Below are 17,446 nucleotides of genomic sequence, written 5' to 3'. Positions count from 1 at the left end.
CTGGTTTTTAGACCTGGTTTAGACCTAGTTTAGACCTGGTTTTAGACCTAGTTTTAGACCTGGTTTTAGACCTGACCTAGTTTAGACCTGGTTTTAGACCTGGTTTTAGACCTGGTTTTAGACCTGGTTTTGACCTGTTTAGACCTGGTTTAGACCTGTTTCCAGCAATGAGTGGATTTACAGAAAAAAAAAGGGGGATATAGCCCAAAATGTAAAAACTGGAAAATACCGCTGTGTAATCCATGTATTTCAACAAAGTAACTGTAATCCAATTACCACTCACTGAAACAGTAACTGTAACTGAATACAGTTATAATTTGTACTCTGATTACGTAACTCCAGAACATGTACTCAGTTACTCCCCAACACAAAATTTATCTGGAGTTGTGTTTTGTTTCATTTTTTTAACACACAAATCCTGTATAATTAGGCTGTGTTCATGTCTCAAACAGAAAATACACTCTTCCACCTCGCGATAGTATGTAATAATACAGGAAGTGCTCCAGACACCTTCACTAGAATCATGCAGATGATTTCAGCCCTGGAATTGGGACCTGCGTGAAGTTGACCCCCCCATCAAAAGCAAAAAGCAAATCTATACAAAAACTAGATATATCCTTTTGGCTTCATTTGTGCTGTAAAAGTTTTGTTTGTGCTGTTTTAGTTTTAGAGATATTAACGATTCATTTATAGGTCAAATTAGGGTCAACCAGCCTCCAGGAAGCTTCAAAATGCTCCTTCCAAATCAGTGTCAATCATTTATGCTCCGTTTGTGCTGCAAAAAGTTTCATTTGTGCAATTATGGTTCTTTTTGCCAGGCTGGTGCCGCCTTGTGCCTTCACTCAATTTCATTTCTCTCCAGTGACTAGGTCAGGAATCAGAATACAGTAGATGGTTTGCAAAAACCCCAGAAGTGCGAGTTTGGGCACCAGCCAATGAGCGAAGAACCAAACATTCTGTGTTGGCAACGATTCCCGAGATCAAGGATTTAAAGCCGGAACAAAGAGAATTTTTCTTTCTTTTTCTTCTTCCTACGGGATTTGGGAAAAGGTGAATTTACCAGTTAGACTTGTTAGCAGCACATTAAATACGTCGCGACCAAATAGCAGCGATTGGTTAAATGAAAAAAGTACCCGCCTACCGTTGAGCGAACAAAATCTAATGCTGCGAGGTCAAACGGTTACTACAAAGTTAAAATGGCTGATGAATCAGGCCAAGATAATCTTAAGATATTAGCCGAAAATATAAATATTAGCAGATGATGTCTTCCAGCCTCTCAAAATGTTAAATACCCTCAAAACAAACAGAAAATTATACGAAACGTTTTTTTGCTTTTTCCGCCGCCTCAGATCGTTCATCTTCACTAGTTTTGCTAAAGCCGCTGACGTCAACTGAGCGGAAATGACGTCACATATGTCATGATTAATAATTTTAGAAATATACTCGCACAAATGAAAATGGTCACAGCACCAAACAGAAATACAAACATTTCAAATAATTTTCTGCCTGTTTTGAGGCTATTTAACATTTTGTTGGGCTGGATGACTTCATCAGCCCAAAATAAAACTGCTAATATTTTAAGAACTTGTAATCGCACAAACTGAACTTTCTGCAACACAAAACAGCACAAATGGAACATAAACAATTGACACTATTTTGGGACGTTTTAGAGCATTTTGAAGTTTCCTGGGGGCTGGTTGACCCTAATTTGACCTATAAAAGAATCATTAATGTCTCCAAAACTTAAAGCGGCACAAATAAAACTTTTTGCAGCACAAAACAGCACAAAAGAAGCCGAAAAGATAGACATAGTTTTTGTGTAGGTTTACGTTTGTCAGCTTCACACAGGTCCCAGTTCCAGGGCTGAAATCATCCACATGATTCAAGTGAAGGTGTATAGAGCACTTCCTGTATTATCACATACTGTCACATGGTTGAAGAGTGTATTTTCTGTTTGAGACATGAACACAGCCTAAATATGTAGGATTTGTGTGTTAAAGATGTGCAAATGAAACAAAACACAACTCCAGATATATTTGTGATGATCGTTATGACACAGATAAGAAAATACCTTTTAAAAATGCCCTTTAAATCCAACAGTGCAAGTTTCTCTGGTGTTTAAGTTCAGACGAGAGCTGTCGTCGAGAGGCAAGATTTGTGAAGTGCACAAGATACTTTTTGATCGAAGTCTGAACGTGTCTTTGAATGAATGTCTTTAATTACTTTTATTCTTGGCCCTAACGCTCTTAAAAGGGGCATGTCTGTCAGTAACGTAATTAAATGTTTTTCATTAAAAAGTCCAAGGCTGTATTTGGTTCTGGAATGCTCGCAGTAAAACCAATAACACTATAATACAAATCAGACAGTAATGCTCGGTCATTAAAACGCTTGTAAAACCTTATAACAGCTATTGATTTGGTTAGTTTTTTGTTCCTCACACCCAGTTGGACAAAGGCCTCTAAAATCAAGAGGATAGACGCCACCACTTGTGTAGTTCTGAGGTTTGTTAGAAGGTGCTTGTCATATTAAACATCAGTGTTGGGAGTAACGCGTTATAAAAGTAAGGAATTTCTGTAATGCGTTGCTTTTTGCTGTAACGCAGTAATGTTCGGCATTACAGGGGAAAAAATTGTAATATTTTACTCGGTGCAAATGTGAGTAACGTGCGTTACAATGCTTTTTTAACCTGGATTGAAGTGGTGGGTTTTTCTTCATAGAAATTTGCTAAAATCACCACCGCGATATTAGCAGCAGTGAAACGGCGGAGACGCGGCCGTGTAGACGTCAGTTAACCTTGGGCGAAAGGACCGAGAACTCTACGCTGTTTAGACCTGGTTTAGACCTGTTTAGACCTGGTTTAGACCTGGGTCAGTTCTGGTTTAGACCTGGTTTACAGTCCCTCGCTCTATCGCGCTTTCACCTTTCGTGGTCTCTCTGTTTCGTGGATTTTTTTTTGTACAATTTTGCATTCTTTTTGTTTTTACAGTGTATGAACACGTATTGTGTTCTTCCCGCTGCGTCCTGACTGGCTAAGGGACTCCTGTCTCTTGTACAGTACAGTGGCCTACAGAATGTGTTCAGCTGCCAAATTTAAATAAATGTTGGATCTCTAGCAGTGTGATTCTGAAGTGCTGTATGTTTGTAAGTTTTCTCCCTGACAAAATCCACAATGTCGACGAAACGTTCAGCATCTTCGCAGTTATTTTGGTGAGAGTAACTTAAAGTAATGCAATAGTAATGTAATGCCTTACATTTTAAATGCAGTAATATTGTAATGTAACAAATTACTTTGAAATGACGGTAATAAGTAATAAATAACACATTACAGTTTTAAAGTCACTTGGCCCAACAGTTTTAAACTGGGAACTTGAGATGAATGTGACTTTAGCGGATGAGCAATGGGAACATTTGTGCTTATTTTGTCACAAAGAGATTGGAAGCCAAACTGGAGACAGTTGGATTGGAAAACAAAAGTCAGATTTTTCAGAAGCCTCGTTAAAGACATTTATGGTTAAGACTACCACCACCACCAAGTGCTGGAGAGAGTGTGGTACGGTGGGAGACCATAGCCATATTTTTTGGGACTGTCCAAAAATAAGAACATTTTGGGAAAGTATCAAGAAGATTGAAGATAATATTAGATCAGATATCCCAATGGACCCTCTTTCATTTTTGCTTGACTTATATGCTAGAAACTCACTCACCTAGGACCAACAGTACATGTTACATCTACTTTTACTAGTGGTAAGGAACATAGTTCCACCTACTATTGTTCAATGGACACAGAAATTAAAGTATGTCTATTAGATGGAGTGTCTCACTGCCCAACTTCAACTTAAAATGGATTTTTTTCCCCCACACTAGTAAGTATTTGAGTCGTTTTCGTTGTGGATGCAGTGTTCGTTCACACTAATCTGTTGAAAAAATGGCTCGGGTCCCGTGAGCTCCCATGACTCCGGCACTATGTGGACACTTGAAAACGTTGATACGCTGATGTAAGAGCTCTAGTTGTGTCCTTATTGGATCACGTCACTGTGACTTACGCCTTCCTGATTTGCTGGGTTTGTGACATCGATCATGTGACACTATTGCGGAAAACAGTTTAAACAAACCCTATACAAATAAGAAACAGCAATGCTAGAGCTAGAAGACTGTTTTCACACTTACGTCCCCTTTGCTAGGGGAGAAAGGGAAGTAACAATAAAACCAGGATGTTTAAGGTTTAACAAAAAAAAGTGCATTTATTATATACAGTGTAGGGAAAGAACAAAAAAAAAAAACAACAGGCATTTGAGGAGAAAATAATGAGAATTAAACAAAATAATCTAATAAACTAAGGAGCCCAAACTAAGTACAATGTAACAAATCTAACTCAAGTTGTACTGCGAACAAAAAGGTGTCTCAAAGAACTAACAGAGGCAACAGCCAGCAACAAAACACAAAATGAGACAACCAAAAGAATCAAACAAAAAGGGCGAGCTGGCCGAAGTGATCCAGCCGCCTCGAGCAGGCGGAAGATTGTCCTTTTTAAACCCCCGCTACCACAGGTGGCATTCGCGGATTGGTGGGGGCGGAGGGGTGACCGGCCAATCTGCGACGCCAGCCTCCGTCTGGCATCTGGTACTCCCGCGCATCCGGGTCCAGGGCTCGAGGACCGAGCGCATCACGCACACACAAAAGCAAATACAGAAGAACGGGAGCACTCTAAACAAATATCAAAGGGCCTGTAACACACACTTGCAATCTTCTTTGGCTCGAAATCGGCTGACACGGTGCCCCACTTCCTTGTTTTTACCCCCACGTGATGTCATAACGTTGTGACATTGTGATGCCAGCCTAGTCATGTGACCAGCGTTTCAGTCGGTTTTGCATTACTGTGTGGATAGAGAAGGCTTTGATTGCAGATGTGGGACCAATAGTATTAAGCAGGCACTGTAATGGTAATGAAGTAGAAAGCACCACCCACCTCATTTTATTTTTTAAATTATTTTATACCAAATTTGTACAAAGGAAATTGTATTTTTTTTATATTTCATGGACACAAGAAATGGATACGATTGTAGACAGGAGATATATGCTGGGGATACACGCAGGCAGGGGAAGGCAACTCGGGGGGGGGGGCCTCGCGGGTCCTAATTGTAAAGTGTGCCTTGACATGAATAGCGTGATCATAAATGTGTCTCTTGTGTTTCAGGTGAGAAACGTCACTTTAAGTGAATATTTCTTTTGATAAACAAACGTTTTTAAGTTAGATGCGTCCTGTAAGGTGTGACCTAATTGTAAAGTGTGCCTTGACATGAATAGCGTGATCATAAATGTGTCTCTTGTGTTTCAGTGCATACGGCATTAAATGGAAGTAAATACACACTCTCTGAAGCCTCTTTATCCGACCACAAGTGCTACATATTTTGGGGGCTCGTCCGGGATGGATATAGACTTTTGAGACGGTTCTTCCATCGGCGTAGCACCGGTAAACTCCCGCTGACGGTCACGCGCATTGACGACGGACGCGCGGCACCGCGACGCACGGCAAGATGAGTCTCGAGGAGTCCGCAGAGCTAGTGTCACAGCAGCTCTGGACACTAAAACTAGATGAGCTCAAGGAGGTGTGTGGGCGTGCCAAAATTGACTGCAGAAATGCGGCGACCAGACGTGCAGTGGTTAAAGCCATCATGGATTCAATAGACAGCGCTATTGAAAATGAAGAAAGCGACGTGGCATCACAGTATTTGAGCACATTGCTAAATCTAACCAAAACAAGTGCAGTTCAAATGAATGTCCCAGAAATAGAAAATCTGCAGGAAAGAACAATTGGATTATCAATAACAAGTCAAGCACCTGTCAACGAAACCCAAAGATTGAGTGACAGGGCAAGCAACCTTTCACTACAAAATGAGCCCTCTGTCCATTCAAGCACCAGTTTGCCCACAAACAGGCTCCAAGAAGTCACAATAAGAAGAGAATTCAAAATAAGTGGCCAGATTGGGGAAAGGGGACAGAAAGATAAACTCTCATTCACAAATCTAATGCACCAGATTGAAAGAGGGTTAGTTAAAGGGCACAGTGAAGATGAAGTGGTTGAAGCTGTAGTCAAAGCCATCAGCCCAGGTTTGAGTTTACGGGACATGCTCGAAGTTAAAAAGTGACCTCACATTATCACAGTTAAAAACAATATTAAAAGGGCACTTTAAAGAAGACAGTTCAATGGATTTATATCACAAGCTAGTTAACGTTACTCAAGACAGCCGTGAGTCTCCCCAAAAACTTTCTTTTTAGAGCAATAGAACTTAAAGAGAGACTTCTCCTCGCCTCCAAGGAATCAGGCTCAGATGATCAGTACAGCCCAGAAGTCATTCAAAGGAAGTTCTTGAGATCAGTCAGCACAGGACTTATCAGTGATCACATCAAGTTTCAGCTAAAGCCCTATTTAGATGATATTGCAGTGACTGATGAGATTCTCATTGATAAACTGAATGAAGCAGCTAGTGTAGAGTCAGAACGCCAGTCCAAACTGCGCAAGAATGCTGTAGGCAGAGCTCCAAAAGTAAGCGAGCTACAGACAGAGGCACAGGCACAACAGACTCAAAGTAAAACAGTTTCAGAAATGAGAGCGGGAGCACAGGATCCAACTGAAACTGTCAGACCAAAGACCCGTAAAGCTCCAGCACCTCCCAGCTCTCGAGATGCTGAGTTGTATGAAACAGTGCACCTACTTAGAGAGGAAATGGCGGACATTAGGAAAAATCTGCAGGGCCATCAGCGACTCCCGGCTCCAAGTCTAAAGCGCCCTCAACGTAGAGCATGCACTGCATGTGAAGAAGGTGGTCAAGGCAACCAATGTGAACACTGTTTCAAGTGTGGATTATCAGGACACTTTTCACGGGGATGCAGAGGGACTCGGGGTGTAGCCCACAGGCCAGGGAACAGTAAATGTCAAACCCCACAAGGTGGCGCCATCATCCCTGCCATTGAAAAAGTCACCTGAAGCTGAAAGTAAAATGCAAGAACTTTTATTAGAAAGAATTAGACAGCTTGAAGCTCAGCTTGAAAACAATAACAAGACACATCAAGGGGTGAGTGCCACTTACACCAATCCAATGTCCTCACGCCGTCACGCCAAGCTGCACGCTCTCATAGGCAAGAAATGCCTAGTGGACTGCTGTTTTGAGGGAGTACCTACAAAAGCATTATGGGACACTGGTTCGCAGGTAACCATCATCAATGAGAGCTGGCGTAGTACATACCTCCCAAATATTGAAACCCGTAGCCTGCAAGAGCTTCTGGAGGAAGATGAGACACTTGTGGGTAAGGCAGCAAACCAAACTGTCATCCCCTTCTCAGGTTGGGTGGAGTTAAAGTTTAAACTCAACACATCAAACAAAGGTGCACAAGAACTTTTAGCTCCAGTGTTGATCTCAAATGAGCCAGATGTAGCGGACCCACCTATTATCGGCTATAACATCATTGAGCAGTTAGTCAAAAATGGGATGGAGCAGTATCCAGAGTTCACCTCAGCCGCTGTGCAGGAAGCATTCTCACTTGATTGTACAAAGACTGAAATATTTATTCAGCTGGTAAAGAAAAATTATGATGACATGAGGGAGGGAGTAGTGAGAGTGGGACAACCAAGAATAACTATCCCGCCAGGTGAAACTCAGCTGGTGAAGTGCCGTGTACGGAGATATTCCAGTGCAGCAGAACAAGATGCCTTGTTTGAACCTGTAGATAGCTCAAAGTGGCCGGATGGACTGACTCTATCAGAGGTGGTAATCAGTCTGCATAAGGGAGGCTGGTCTAAAGTTTCTGTCCCAGTCACTAATGAAAGCAGTCGTAGCATTATTTTAACAGCACGTACTGTGTTAGGACAGCTCCAACAAGTCAAAACTATCTATCCAGCGAACGCACAGCCTCTGCAGTCGGAACAGGGTAACAATGCTCGCTACACCAGTGCTGAAAGTCAGAAGGACAGTGCAAACTCAATTCAAGACATAAAAGAGGAACGGTGGGATCCACCTGTGGCTCTTGACCATTTGACACCAGAACAACAGGGCAAGGTACGTGCAGTATTGAGAGAGGAGTGTCATGCTTTTTCTAAAGGGGACCAAGATGTTGGCTGCATCCCATCACTAAAGTTGAAGATCAGGCTTAAAGATACCACTCCTGTAAGGCGCACATACACCTCAGTACCCAAACCACTCCACAAGGAGGTGAAGGAATATCTAGAGGATCTTCTGAATAGAGGATGGATACAAAACTCTCGCTCTCCTTATTCCTCGCCACTTGTCTGTGTTCGCAAAAAGGATGGAACGTTGCGTCTGTGTGTGGATTATAGAGAACTAAACCTGAAGTCCATACCAGATAGACACCCCATTCCCCGTGTGCAAGACATCCTTAACAGCTTGTGTGGAAGTGCCTGGTTTTCGGTACTAGACCAGGGAAAGGCCTACCACCAGGGGTTCCTGGAGGAAGCGAGCAGACCACTCACCGCCTTCATAACACCGTGGGGCCTGTATGAGTGGGTCAGGATTCCCTTTGGCCTCTCCTCAGCCCCTGCAGAGTTCCAGCGCAGCATGGAGGAGTGTCTAACAGGTTTGAGAGACGAGACATGCCAGCCATATTTGGATGATAATCTGGTACACAGTAAAACGTTTGATGAACATCTGCAAGACTTGAGGGCAGTACTGCGCCGATATCAGCGGCATGGTGTTAAACTAACTCCAAAAAAGTGTGAGGTTTTCAAAAAAAAAGTGAAATTTTTGGGGAAGATTGTATCCAAAGATGGCTATACAATGGATCCGAAAGAGTTGGCACCTGTACAAGCTCTCAAAGACAGAAAACCAACCAGTGTTGGAGAACTGAGAAGGATCTTAGGGTTCATCTCGTATTATCGGCCCTATATTCAGAACTTCTCCCGAATCGCTAGGCCATTGTACAGTTTGCTGTCAGCTGAGGGCACACCAAAGACCTCCATTTTCAAATCCACAGCTAAAAAACTGGTAGGAAACAAAACAAGACCAATCAGTTGCCCTCAAGTCAACCCATCATCTGGACTGAGGAGCATCAGAACGTGCTTGGTGAACTCATAGACCACCTACTGCACCCACCAATATTAGGCTACCCTGATTTTGAGAAACCATTTGTGCTACACTGTGATGCATCTCAAAAAGGTCTTGGGGCAGTACTCTATCAACGACAGCAAGGTAAACTGGCAGTTATCGGCTATGGATCTAGGACATTGACTCCTCCTGAGAAGAACTATCATCTGCATTCAGGCAAACTGGAATTTTTAGCACTAAAGTGGGCAATCTGCGAGCGGTTTAGGGAGTACCTTTATTATGCACCATCATTTGTCGTTTACACTGACAATAATCCCCTAACTTATGTCTTGTCGTCAGCCAAACTCAACGCCATCAATCATCACTAAAGGCATACAACCATACAACAACGGGCCACGAAAAGGGGGGGGAGGAGAAAAGAGGGGAAGAAGGAAAATGGGGGCGGTTTTTGGAGTTTGGCTGAACGACTAAAGAACATAAGTTATAGGGGATTGATTGTTTTTTTGTGTTCACATGTAAAACGACAAATGATGTGCATAATAAAGGTACTCCTAAACCGAGTCGCAGATGCCACACGGAGGGTTTAGGGGTGCTAAATTTCCAGTTTGCCTGAAATGGCAGATTGATAGTTTCTATCTTTCTCAGGAGGAGTCAATGTCTCCGCTAAGATCCATAGCCGATAACTGCCTAGTTACCCTTTTGCTGTCGTATGAATAGCGAGGTAACTGCCGCCATCTATGACCGTTTTGAGAGGGTGGTGGATGCATTCACGTCGTAGACAAATGGTTTCTCAACTAATCCAGGGATAGCCTATAAATATATTGTGTGGGGGTGCAGTAGGTGGTCTATTGAGTTCACCGACTAAGCACGGTTCTGAATGCTCACCAATCTATGATGCTATCCTTGTTTACGTATCCGTTCCTCTTATGATCACGTGTTATTGCGTCGGATTTAACCATAGACATTCCGTAATTGGATTCGCTGTAATTGATTGCCCTCAAGTCCAAGGATGGATGATAAGGGTGAAGAAAAAACATGGGTTGAAAAACATATATTGGAAGGAGCAACTGATTGGTTTTGTTTTGTTTCCCCCATCCTGTTAACCTATCTATGTTCTTTTAGCTGTGGAGTTTTTGGGGGGTAAATATAACAAAAAAAATAACAGAAGAGTGAAAATATTGGTCTGGTTCTCTTTATTCTATGTTGGTTTGCGCCGTTACAGTGCGCCATCAGCTGACGACACAAAATGTAATAGACAAAGAAGACCAAAAGGATGGGGCCGTAATAGGCGATTCGGGAGAAGTTCTGAATATAGGGCTATAATACGAGATGAACCCTAGACTCGCTTCACTCAGTTCTCCACTACTGGGTGGTTTTTTCTGTCCTGTTTGTGGGGGGTGGGTAGGGGGAAGGGGAGAGCTTTAGTTTTATTTTTTACATTTGAAAAGCAGCGTGGTGCCACTCTTTCGGGTCCATTGGTATGCCATCTTTGGATACAATCTTTCCCCAAAAATTTCACTTTTTTTTTTTATTTTTTTTGAAGAAGAACTCGAAAACCTCACAATTTGTTTGGAGTTTATTTAACAAACATGCCGCTGATATCCGGCACATACTATTCAGGAGGTCAACTTGGCTCTCAAAAGTCTTCAGATGTGTTTTGTTCAGCTTAACGGTTCACGGTTTTAAAACCCATACTGTGTACACAGTAAGATGATAATTTACATCAAATAATGGCTGGCATGTCCCGGGTCTCTCAAATCCTGTACTGTAGACACGCTCCCACCTGCCATGTGATCAGGCGGAGGCGCTAAAATTTCCAGTCTGCGATACCTACTACAGCCTCTGGTGCGCGCGGGAAACTCCTCTTCTGTGCATGGGGCTCGAGGGTAGAAGGGCAAAGGAATTCCTGGACCCATCTCATTAATCGAGGCCCCACCGGTGTTATGAAAAGGCGGTGAAGTGGCGGTATCATGCTCTGGCAGTTCCTTCCCGCAGGAACCCCTGGTGGTAGGTCGCCTTCCTGTGTTCTATACTTCTGCGAAAAACTGCAGGTTTTCACCCAACGATAAGCAGCCCAGATGCACTCTCCGACACAAGCTGGTTAAGTTATTCTTGCACCACGGGAATGGGGATGCTCCTAGTGTTGCTATGTTGATAATAGTTGTCATTTTTAGTTCTAAGTTTCTTTAATTTTTTCTAACTGGTAATGGGCTTCAGGTTTAGTTTCTCTTATAATCCTACACGAACAAGACGGCAATGCTTTCATCCTTTTTGGCCGAAACACAGACAAAGTGGCGGAAGGAATAAGATAGGCGAGCGAGAGTTGTTGTATTCCATTCCCTCTATTTCAGAGATTCCTCTAGATATTCCCCTTCACTCTCCTTGTGGAGTGGTTTTGGGTAATGAGGTGTAATGTTTGCGCCTTAAGCAGAGTGGATATCGTTGCCTTAAGCTGAGTCTTCAAATAGCGTTGTTTTTTGTTAAGGTGTGAATTGGGATTGCCGTCACACATCTTGGTCCCTCTTAGAAAAAAGCATGACACTAGACCTCTCTCATTTAACTATTGCACATAACCTACGTAACAGCGCTTTGATCTAAGCCTCTGTTTGTTTCTGGTGTCAAATTGGTCAACGACCACAGGTGGCGTCTCCACCCGGGTAGTTCCTCTTACGTGCTTACTTATTCTTTTTTTATGTCTTGAATTGAGTTTGCGCAACTGAGTTGTCCCTTCTGACCTTTTCAGCACTGTAGTAAAGCGGAAGACATTGTTAACTCACTGTTCCGCTGCAGAGGCTGTTGGTGCGTTCAGCCTGGGAAGATAGCTCTAGATAGTGTTTTTGACCTTGTTGAGCTGCCTACACAAGTACGTTGCTGTTAAAATAATGCTCGACTGCTTTCATAGTGACTGGGACAGAACTAGACCACCTCCCTTATGCAGACTGATTACACCTCTGATAGAGTCAGTCCATCCGGCCACTTTGAGCTATCTACAGGTTCAACAAGGCATCTTGTTCTGCTGCACTGGAAATCTCCGTACACGCACTTACCAGCTGAGTTTCACCTGGCGGGATATTATTCTTGGTTGTCACTCTCACTACTCCCTCCCTCAATGTCATCATAATTTTTCTTTACCAGCTGAATAAATATTTCATCTTTGTACAATCAAGTGAGAATGCTTCCTGCACAGCGGCTGAGGTGAACTCTGGATACTGCTCCATCCATTTGACTAACTGCTCAATGATGTTATAGCCGATAATAGGTGGTCCGCTACATCTGGCTCATTTGAGATCAACACTGAGCTAAAAGTTCTTGTGCACCTTTGTTTGATGTGTTGAGTTTAAACTTTAACTCCACCCATCCTGAGAAGGGGATGACAGTTTGGTTTGCTGCCTTACCCACAAGTGTCTCATCTTCCTCCAGAAGCTCTTGCAGGCTACGGGTTTCAATATTTGGGAGGTATGTACTACGCCAGCTCTCATTGATGTGGTTACCTGCGAACCAGTGTCCATAATGCTTTTGTAGGTACTCCCTCAAAACAGCAGTCCACTAGGCATTTCTTGCCTATGAGAGCGTGCAGCTTGGCGTGACGGCGTGAGGACATTGGCATTGGTGTAATGGCACTCACCCTTGATGTGTCTTGTTATTGTTTTCAAGCTGAGCTTCAAGCTGTCTAATTCTTTCTAATAAAAAGTTCTTGCATTTACTTTCAGCTTCAGGTGACTTTTTCAATGGCAGGGATGATGGCGCCACCTTGTGGGGGTTTTGACATTTACTGTCCTGGCCTGTGGGCTACACCCGAGTCCCTCTGCATCCCCGTGAAAAGTGTCCTGATAATCCACACTTGAAACAGTGTTCACATTGGTTGCCTTGACCACCTTCTTCACATGCAGTGCATGCTCTACGTTGAGGGCGCTTTAGACTTGGAGCCGGGAGTCGCTGATGGCCCTGCAGATTTTTCCTAATGTCCGCCATTTCCTCTCTAAGTAGGTGCACTGTTTCATACAACTCAGCATCTCGAGAGCTGGGAGGTGCTGGAGCTTTACGGGTCTTTGGTCTGACAGTTTCAGTTGGATCCTGTGCTCCCGCTCTCATTTTCTGAAACTGTTTTACTTTGAGTCTGTTGTGCCTGTGCCTCTGTCTGTAGCTCGCTTACTTTTGGAGCTCTGCCTACAGCATTCTTGCGCAGTTTGGACTGGCGTTCTGACTCTACACTAGCTGCTTCATTCAGTTTATCAATGAGAATCTCATCAGTCACTGCAATATCATCTAAATAGGGCTTTAGCTGAAACTTGATGTGATCACTGATAAAGTCCTGTGCTGACTGATCTCAAGAACTTCCTTTGAATGACTTCTGGGCTGTACTGATCATCTGAGCCTGATTCCTTGGAGGCGAGGAGAAGTCTCTCTTTAAGTTCTATTGCTCTAAAAAGAAAGTTTTGGGGAGACTCACGGCTGTCTTGAGTAACGTTAACTAGCTTGTGATATAAATCCATTGAACTGTCTTCTTTAAAGTGCCCTTTTAATATTGTTTTTAACTGTGATAATGTGAGGTCACTTTTAACTTCGAGCATGTCCCGTAAACTCAAACCTGGGCTGATGGCTTTGACTACAGCTTCAACCACTTCATCTTCACTGTGCCCTTTAACTAACCCTCTTTTCAATCTGGTGCATTAGATTTGTGAATGAGAGTTTATCTTTCTGTCCCCTTTCCCCAATCTGGCCACTTATTTTGAATTCTCTTCTTATTGTGACTTCTTGGAGCCTGTTTGTGGGCAAACTGGTGCTTGAATGGACAGAGGGCTCATTTTGTAGTGAAAGGTTGCTTGCCCTGTCACTCAATCTTTGGGTTTCGTTGACAGGTGCTTGACTTGTTATTGATAATCCAATTGTTCTTTCCTGCAGATTTTCTATTTCTGGGACATTTATTTGAACTGCACTTGTTTTGGTTAGATTTAGCAATGTGCTCAAATACTGTGATGCCACGTCGCTTTCTTCATTTTCAATAGCGCTGTCTATTGAATCCATGATGGCTTTAACCACTGCACGTCTGGTCGCCGCATTTCTGCAGTCAATTTTGGCACGCCCACACACCTCCTTGAGCTCATCTAGTTTTAGTGTCCAGAGCTGCTGTGACACTAGCTCTGCGGACTCCTCGAGACTCATCTTGCCGTGCGTCGCGGTGCCGCGCGTCCGTCGTCAATGCGCGTGACCGTCAGCGGGAGTTTACCGGTGCTACGCCGATGGAAGAACCGTCTCAAAAGTCTATATCCATCCCGGACGAGCCCCCAAAATATGTAGCACTTGTGGTCGGATAAAGAGGCTTCAGAGAGTGTGTATTTACTTCCATTTAAATGCCGTATGCACTGAAACACAAGAGACACATTTATGATCTCGCTATTCATGTCAAGGCACACTTTACAATTAGGTCACACCTTACAGGACGCATCTAACTTAAAAACGTTTGTTTATCAAAAGAAATATTCACTTAAAGTGACGTTTCTCACCTGAAACACAAGAGACACATTTATGATCTCGCTATTCATGTCAAGGCACACTTTACAATTAGGACCCGCGAGGCCCCCCCCCCGAGTTGCCTTCCCCTGCCTGCGTGTATCCCCAGCATATCTCCTGTCTACAATCGTATCCATTTCTTGTGTCCATGAAATAAAAAAAATACAATTTCCTTTGTACAAATTGGTATAAAATAATTTAAAAATAAAATGAGGTGGGTGGTGCTTTCTACTTCATTACTCAGTGCCTGCTAATACTATTGTCCCACAGTGGCTTCCATAAGTTTTTACACTGCACATTTACTTCAGTTTTGCTACAGTGAGTCAGACACTCAATTTTACTAACGCAGTTCTTTATTCTCAAAACTATACACTGATTACTTCAATTAATTTACAGATCCCCAACCCAATTAGGCCCATCTTGCAGCAGTGCTGCTTTAAATGTGCAAGTTATGTATTTGGCTACAGTGTAATAAAACTTTCGATGTTTCAAATCTGGAAATGATCAAAGTTTTTTTTTGTTTTTTTTTCCTCTGGGTTGAGTCATTATGTTGCTGTCCAAGACACTTATATTTGGAGAGGAGACATCATCATCATCTTCAAAGGTGATTCCCTTTGCCTTAGCTACAAAAAAAGTTGGGGATGTTTTTCATCTTTTTATACATTTAAAGCAATTACAGTAGATTTATTATGTTACAAAATGATTTACCAGGTATTTTTTTCTTTCTACAACTTGATTTCGTAGAAAATTTCACTCATCCGCAAGATTATGAATAGTTATATTTTGCCACTCAATTTTCTGTTCCAGAAATTCTATTTTGGCCATTAGGAATTCTACCTTGGAGACAGATGCAAAACTGAAATATATATTAGTAAAGATTATACAATTTTAGTGACTGAAGTCACCTTATGGCAAAAACGAGGCTAAATGATAAGTACTATAGTACTATGATAATAAGATAAGATAATAAGATTGATTTATTCTTTTATCAGCAATTATGCAGTATGCAATTGCGTCGGAAGCTGCAATGTGAAGATTGGGAATGATCGGCTTTAGCGCCACAGTGCCCGGGGCTAAGAGTTCACCGGGATCATGTCAGCCACATCAGTGAGCCACAGCCCGGGCTGGGTGTGGGTCCGGGTGTGAACGGGACGATCCGCGCCGGGAGAAAAACATGTTGCTCCCTAAAAGTGGTCTCATTGCGTGATTTTCTAGCTTTAGCCCGGGTCATTGAGATGAGACCTTCACCGGGATATGCGCTCCATTGTCTGGGGTAAACTGGGATCGAGCTCCTGGCGGCTCACCAGGACTAAACCAGGACTAAGCCAGGACTAAACCAGGACTGAGTGTCGGAACGGGCCCGGAAGTGCGCCCATGTGGACAGTCGGGTACCAGCAGGAGAAAGAACCAACTCTCTCTTTCTCACTCTCTCCCTCTCTCTGTCTCACTAATAGCAGAGTAAGCTTATGGGGAATTAGACATTAAAGCAGCTCTGCTTGTACAAGTCTCTCCATGGCCGAGCACCAGAGTCCATCTGTGACATGTTAGTGTCATATGAACATCTCATGAACCACCTCAGGGACCGACCTCCTGCTGGTGCCCAGAGTCACGACTAAACAAGGGGAGTCAGAGTTTCAGGTTCACGCAGCTAAAAACCTGGAACAGTCTGAACATGTGAGACAGACTCCACTCTGACTCTGTTTAAATCCAGACTCAAAACATTTCTGTTTGACTGTGCACATGACTGAAAGGTTTTCATTCTGCACTCCTCTTTCTAATTTATGTCTCTCTTTTTTAATTTGAATCTTTATGATTATTTATGTTTTGATTTGTTTTGATTGTGTTTTTAATATATTTTTTATTCTGTAAAGCACTTACTTTATGTAAGAATTGTGCTGTACAAATAAACTTGCCTTGGCTTAATGGGAGCCTCACTTTTTCTTTGCTTAGTCATAATATAAACTCTTACCAGTCTGAGCAGCTTGTCAAAACAATAACATTTACTGCTTTTTATAAAAAAAAAATACAATTCATATTATGCAGAACTGAGTCAACCAGCCCTCCACAAATTCTGTTTTTCATGTAGCTCCATGGAAAAATAATTCCCAGACCCTGCTCTACAAGGTGTGTACATTTTACAGATATGCTACGTGACTCATCCCGGTGATGGTGGTGGAGGAGTTCCTGCTCTTGTGGCTGGGCGCTGTGGAATCATTTAAATGTCCTGCTCCACCAAAGCACACAAAACACTGTCTATGATTCATTCTTCATTTTAAAGGAGTCAAGCCTGGAGCAGTGGATGGTTTTGTCACAGCCAAACCAGGAGCTGCTGCAACCACTGGAAAAAAAGGTTTATTTCAATACAGTATTTATTAATTTGGCACAGTGCATCTTAAGGATCATTTGTACATATGTGGGATTACAGCAAAGATGCAAAGCTCCATCTGTTGTTCTTAGGCAGATTACACACAAGAGCACTGCTGAACACTGTTAACATACCTGGACTACATGTATATATGTATGTATAAAGCCTTCAAGGTGCTGCCTGTCCCTTCAACCCTCAACCCTACAGCTCACTCTGCTGCCTTTGAGCCAGACACTCCCTTCGATCTGCACAATGAACATCTCTGCTGGCAAACCTCACGTTGATTCTGTGTTTGTTGAAGTGCAGCATCCGGGATTATCACCGTCCTCCACCATCTCCTCAAGGATTTACCGAGCGTCAGGGTGCCCTTCCTTTTCCATACATCATATACCGACACATACTTCATATACCAACACATACTTCATATACCAACACATACACCAATACATACTTTATATACCAACACATATACCATATACTAACATATACTTCATGCACCATGCTCCATGTTTCA

The 17,446-nt window shown here is 42.8% G+C and overlaps 1 protein-coding gene across 1 annotated transcript in view; it reads right to left on the bottom strand.

The window, feature by feature from the left end:
- tspan13a (tetraspanin 13a) overlaps nt 1-4,617 on the bottom strand; it is an 8,874-nt gene extending 4,257 nt beyond the window's left edge. Inside the window, exon 1 of the mRNA XM_055163366.1 lies at nt 4,543-4,617. Coding sequence (XP_055019341.1) covers nt 4,543-4,617 — 75 coding nt within the window. The remainder of the gene's footprint in view (nt 1-4,542) is intronic.
- Nucleotides 4,618-17,446: the final 12,829 nt, after the last annotated feature.

This window comes from Boleophthalmus pectinirostris, unplaced genomic scaffold, assembly GCF_026225935.1.
Source record: "Boleophthalmus pectinirostris isolate CB_2022bp ecotype Guang Dong unplaced genomic scaffold, ASM2622593v1 HiC_scaffold_6, whole genome shotgun sequence".
Lineage (NCBI taxonomy): Eukaryota > Metazoa > Chordata > Actinopteri > Gobiiformes > Gobiidae > Boleophthalmus > Boleophthalmus pectinirostris.
Note: the sequence above shows the minus strand (reverse complement) of the source record. Positions and strands in the feature narration are given on the sequence as shown.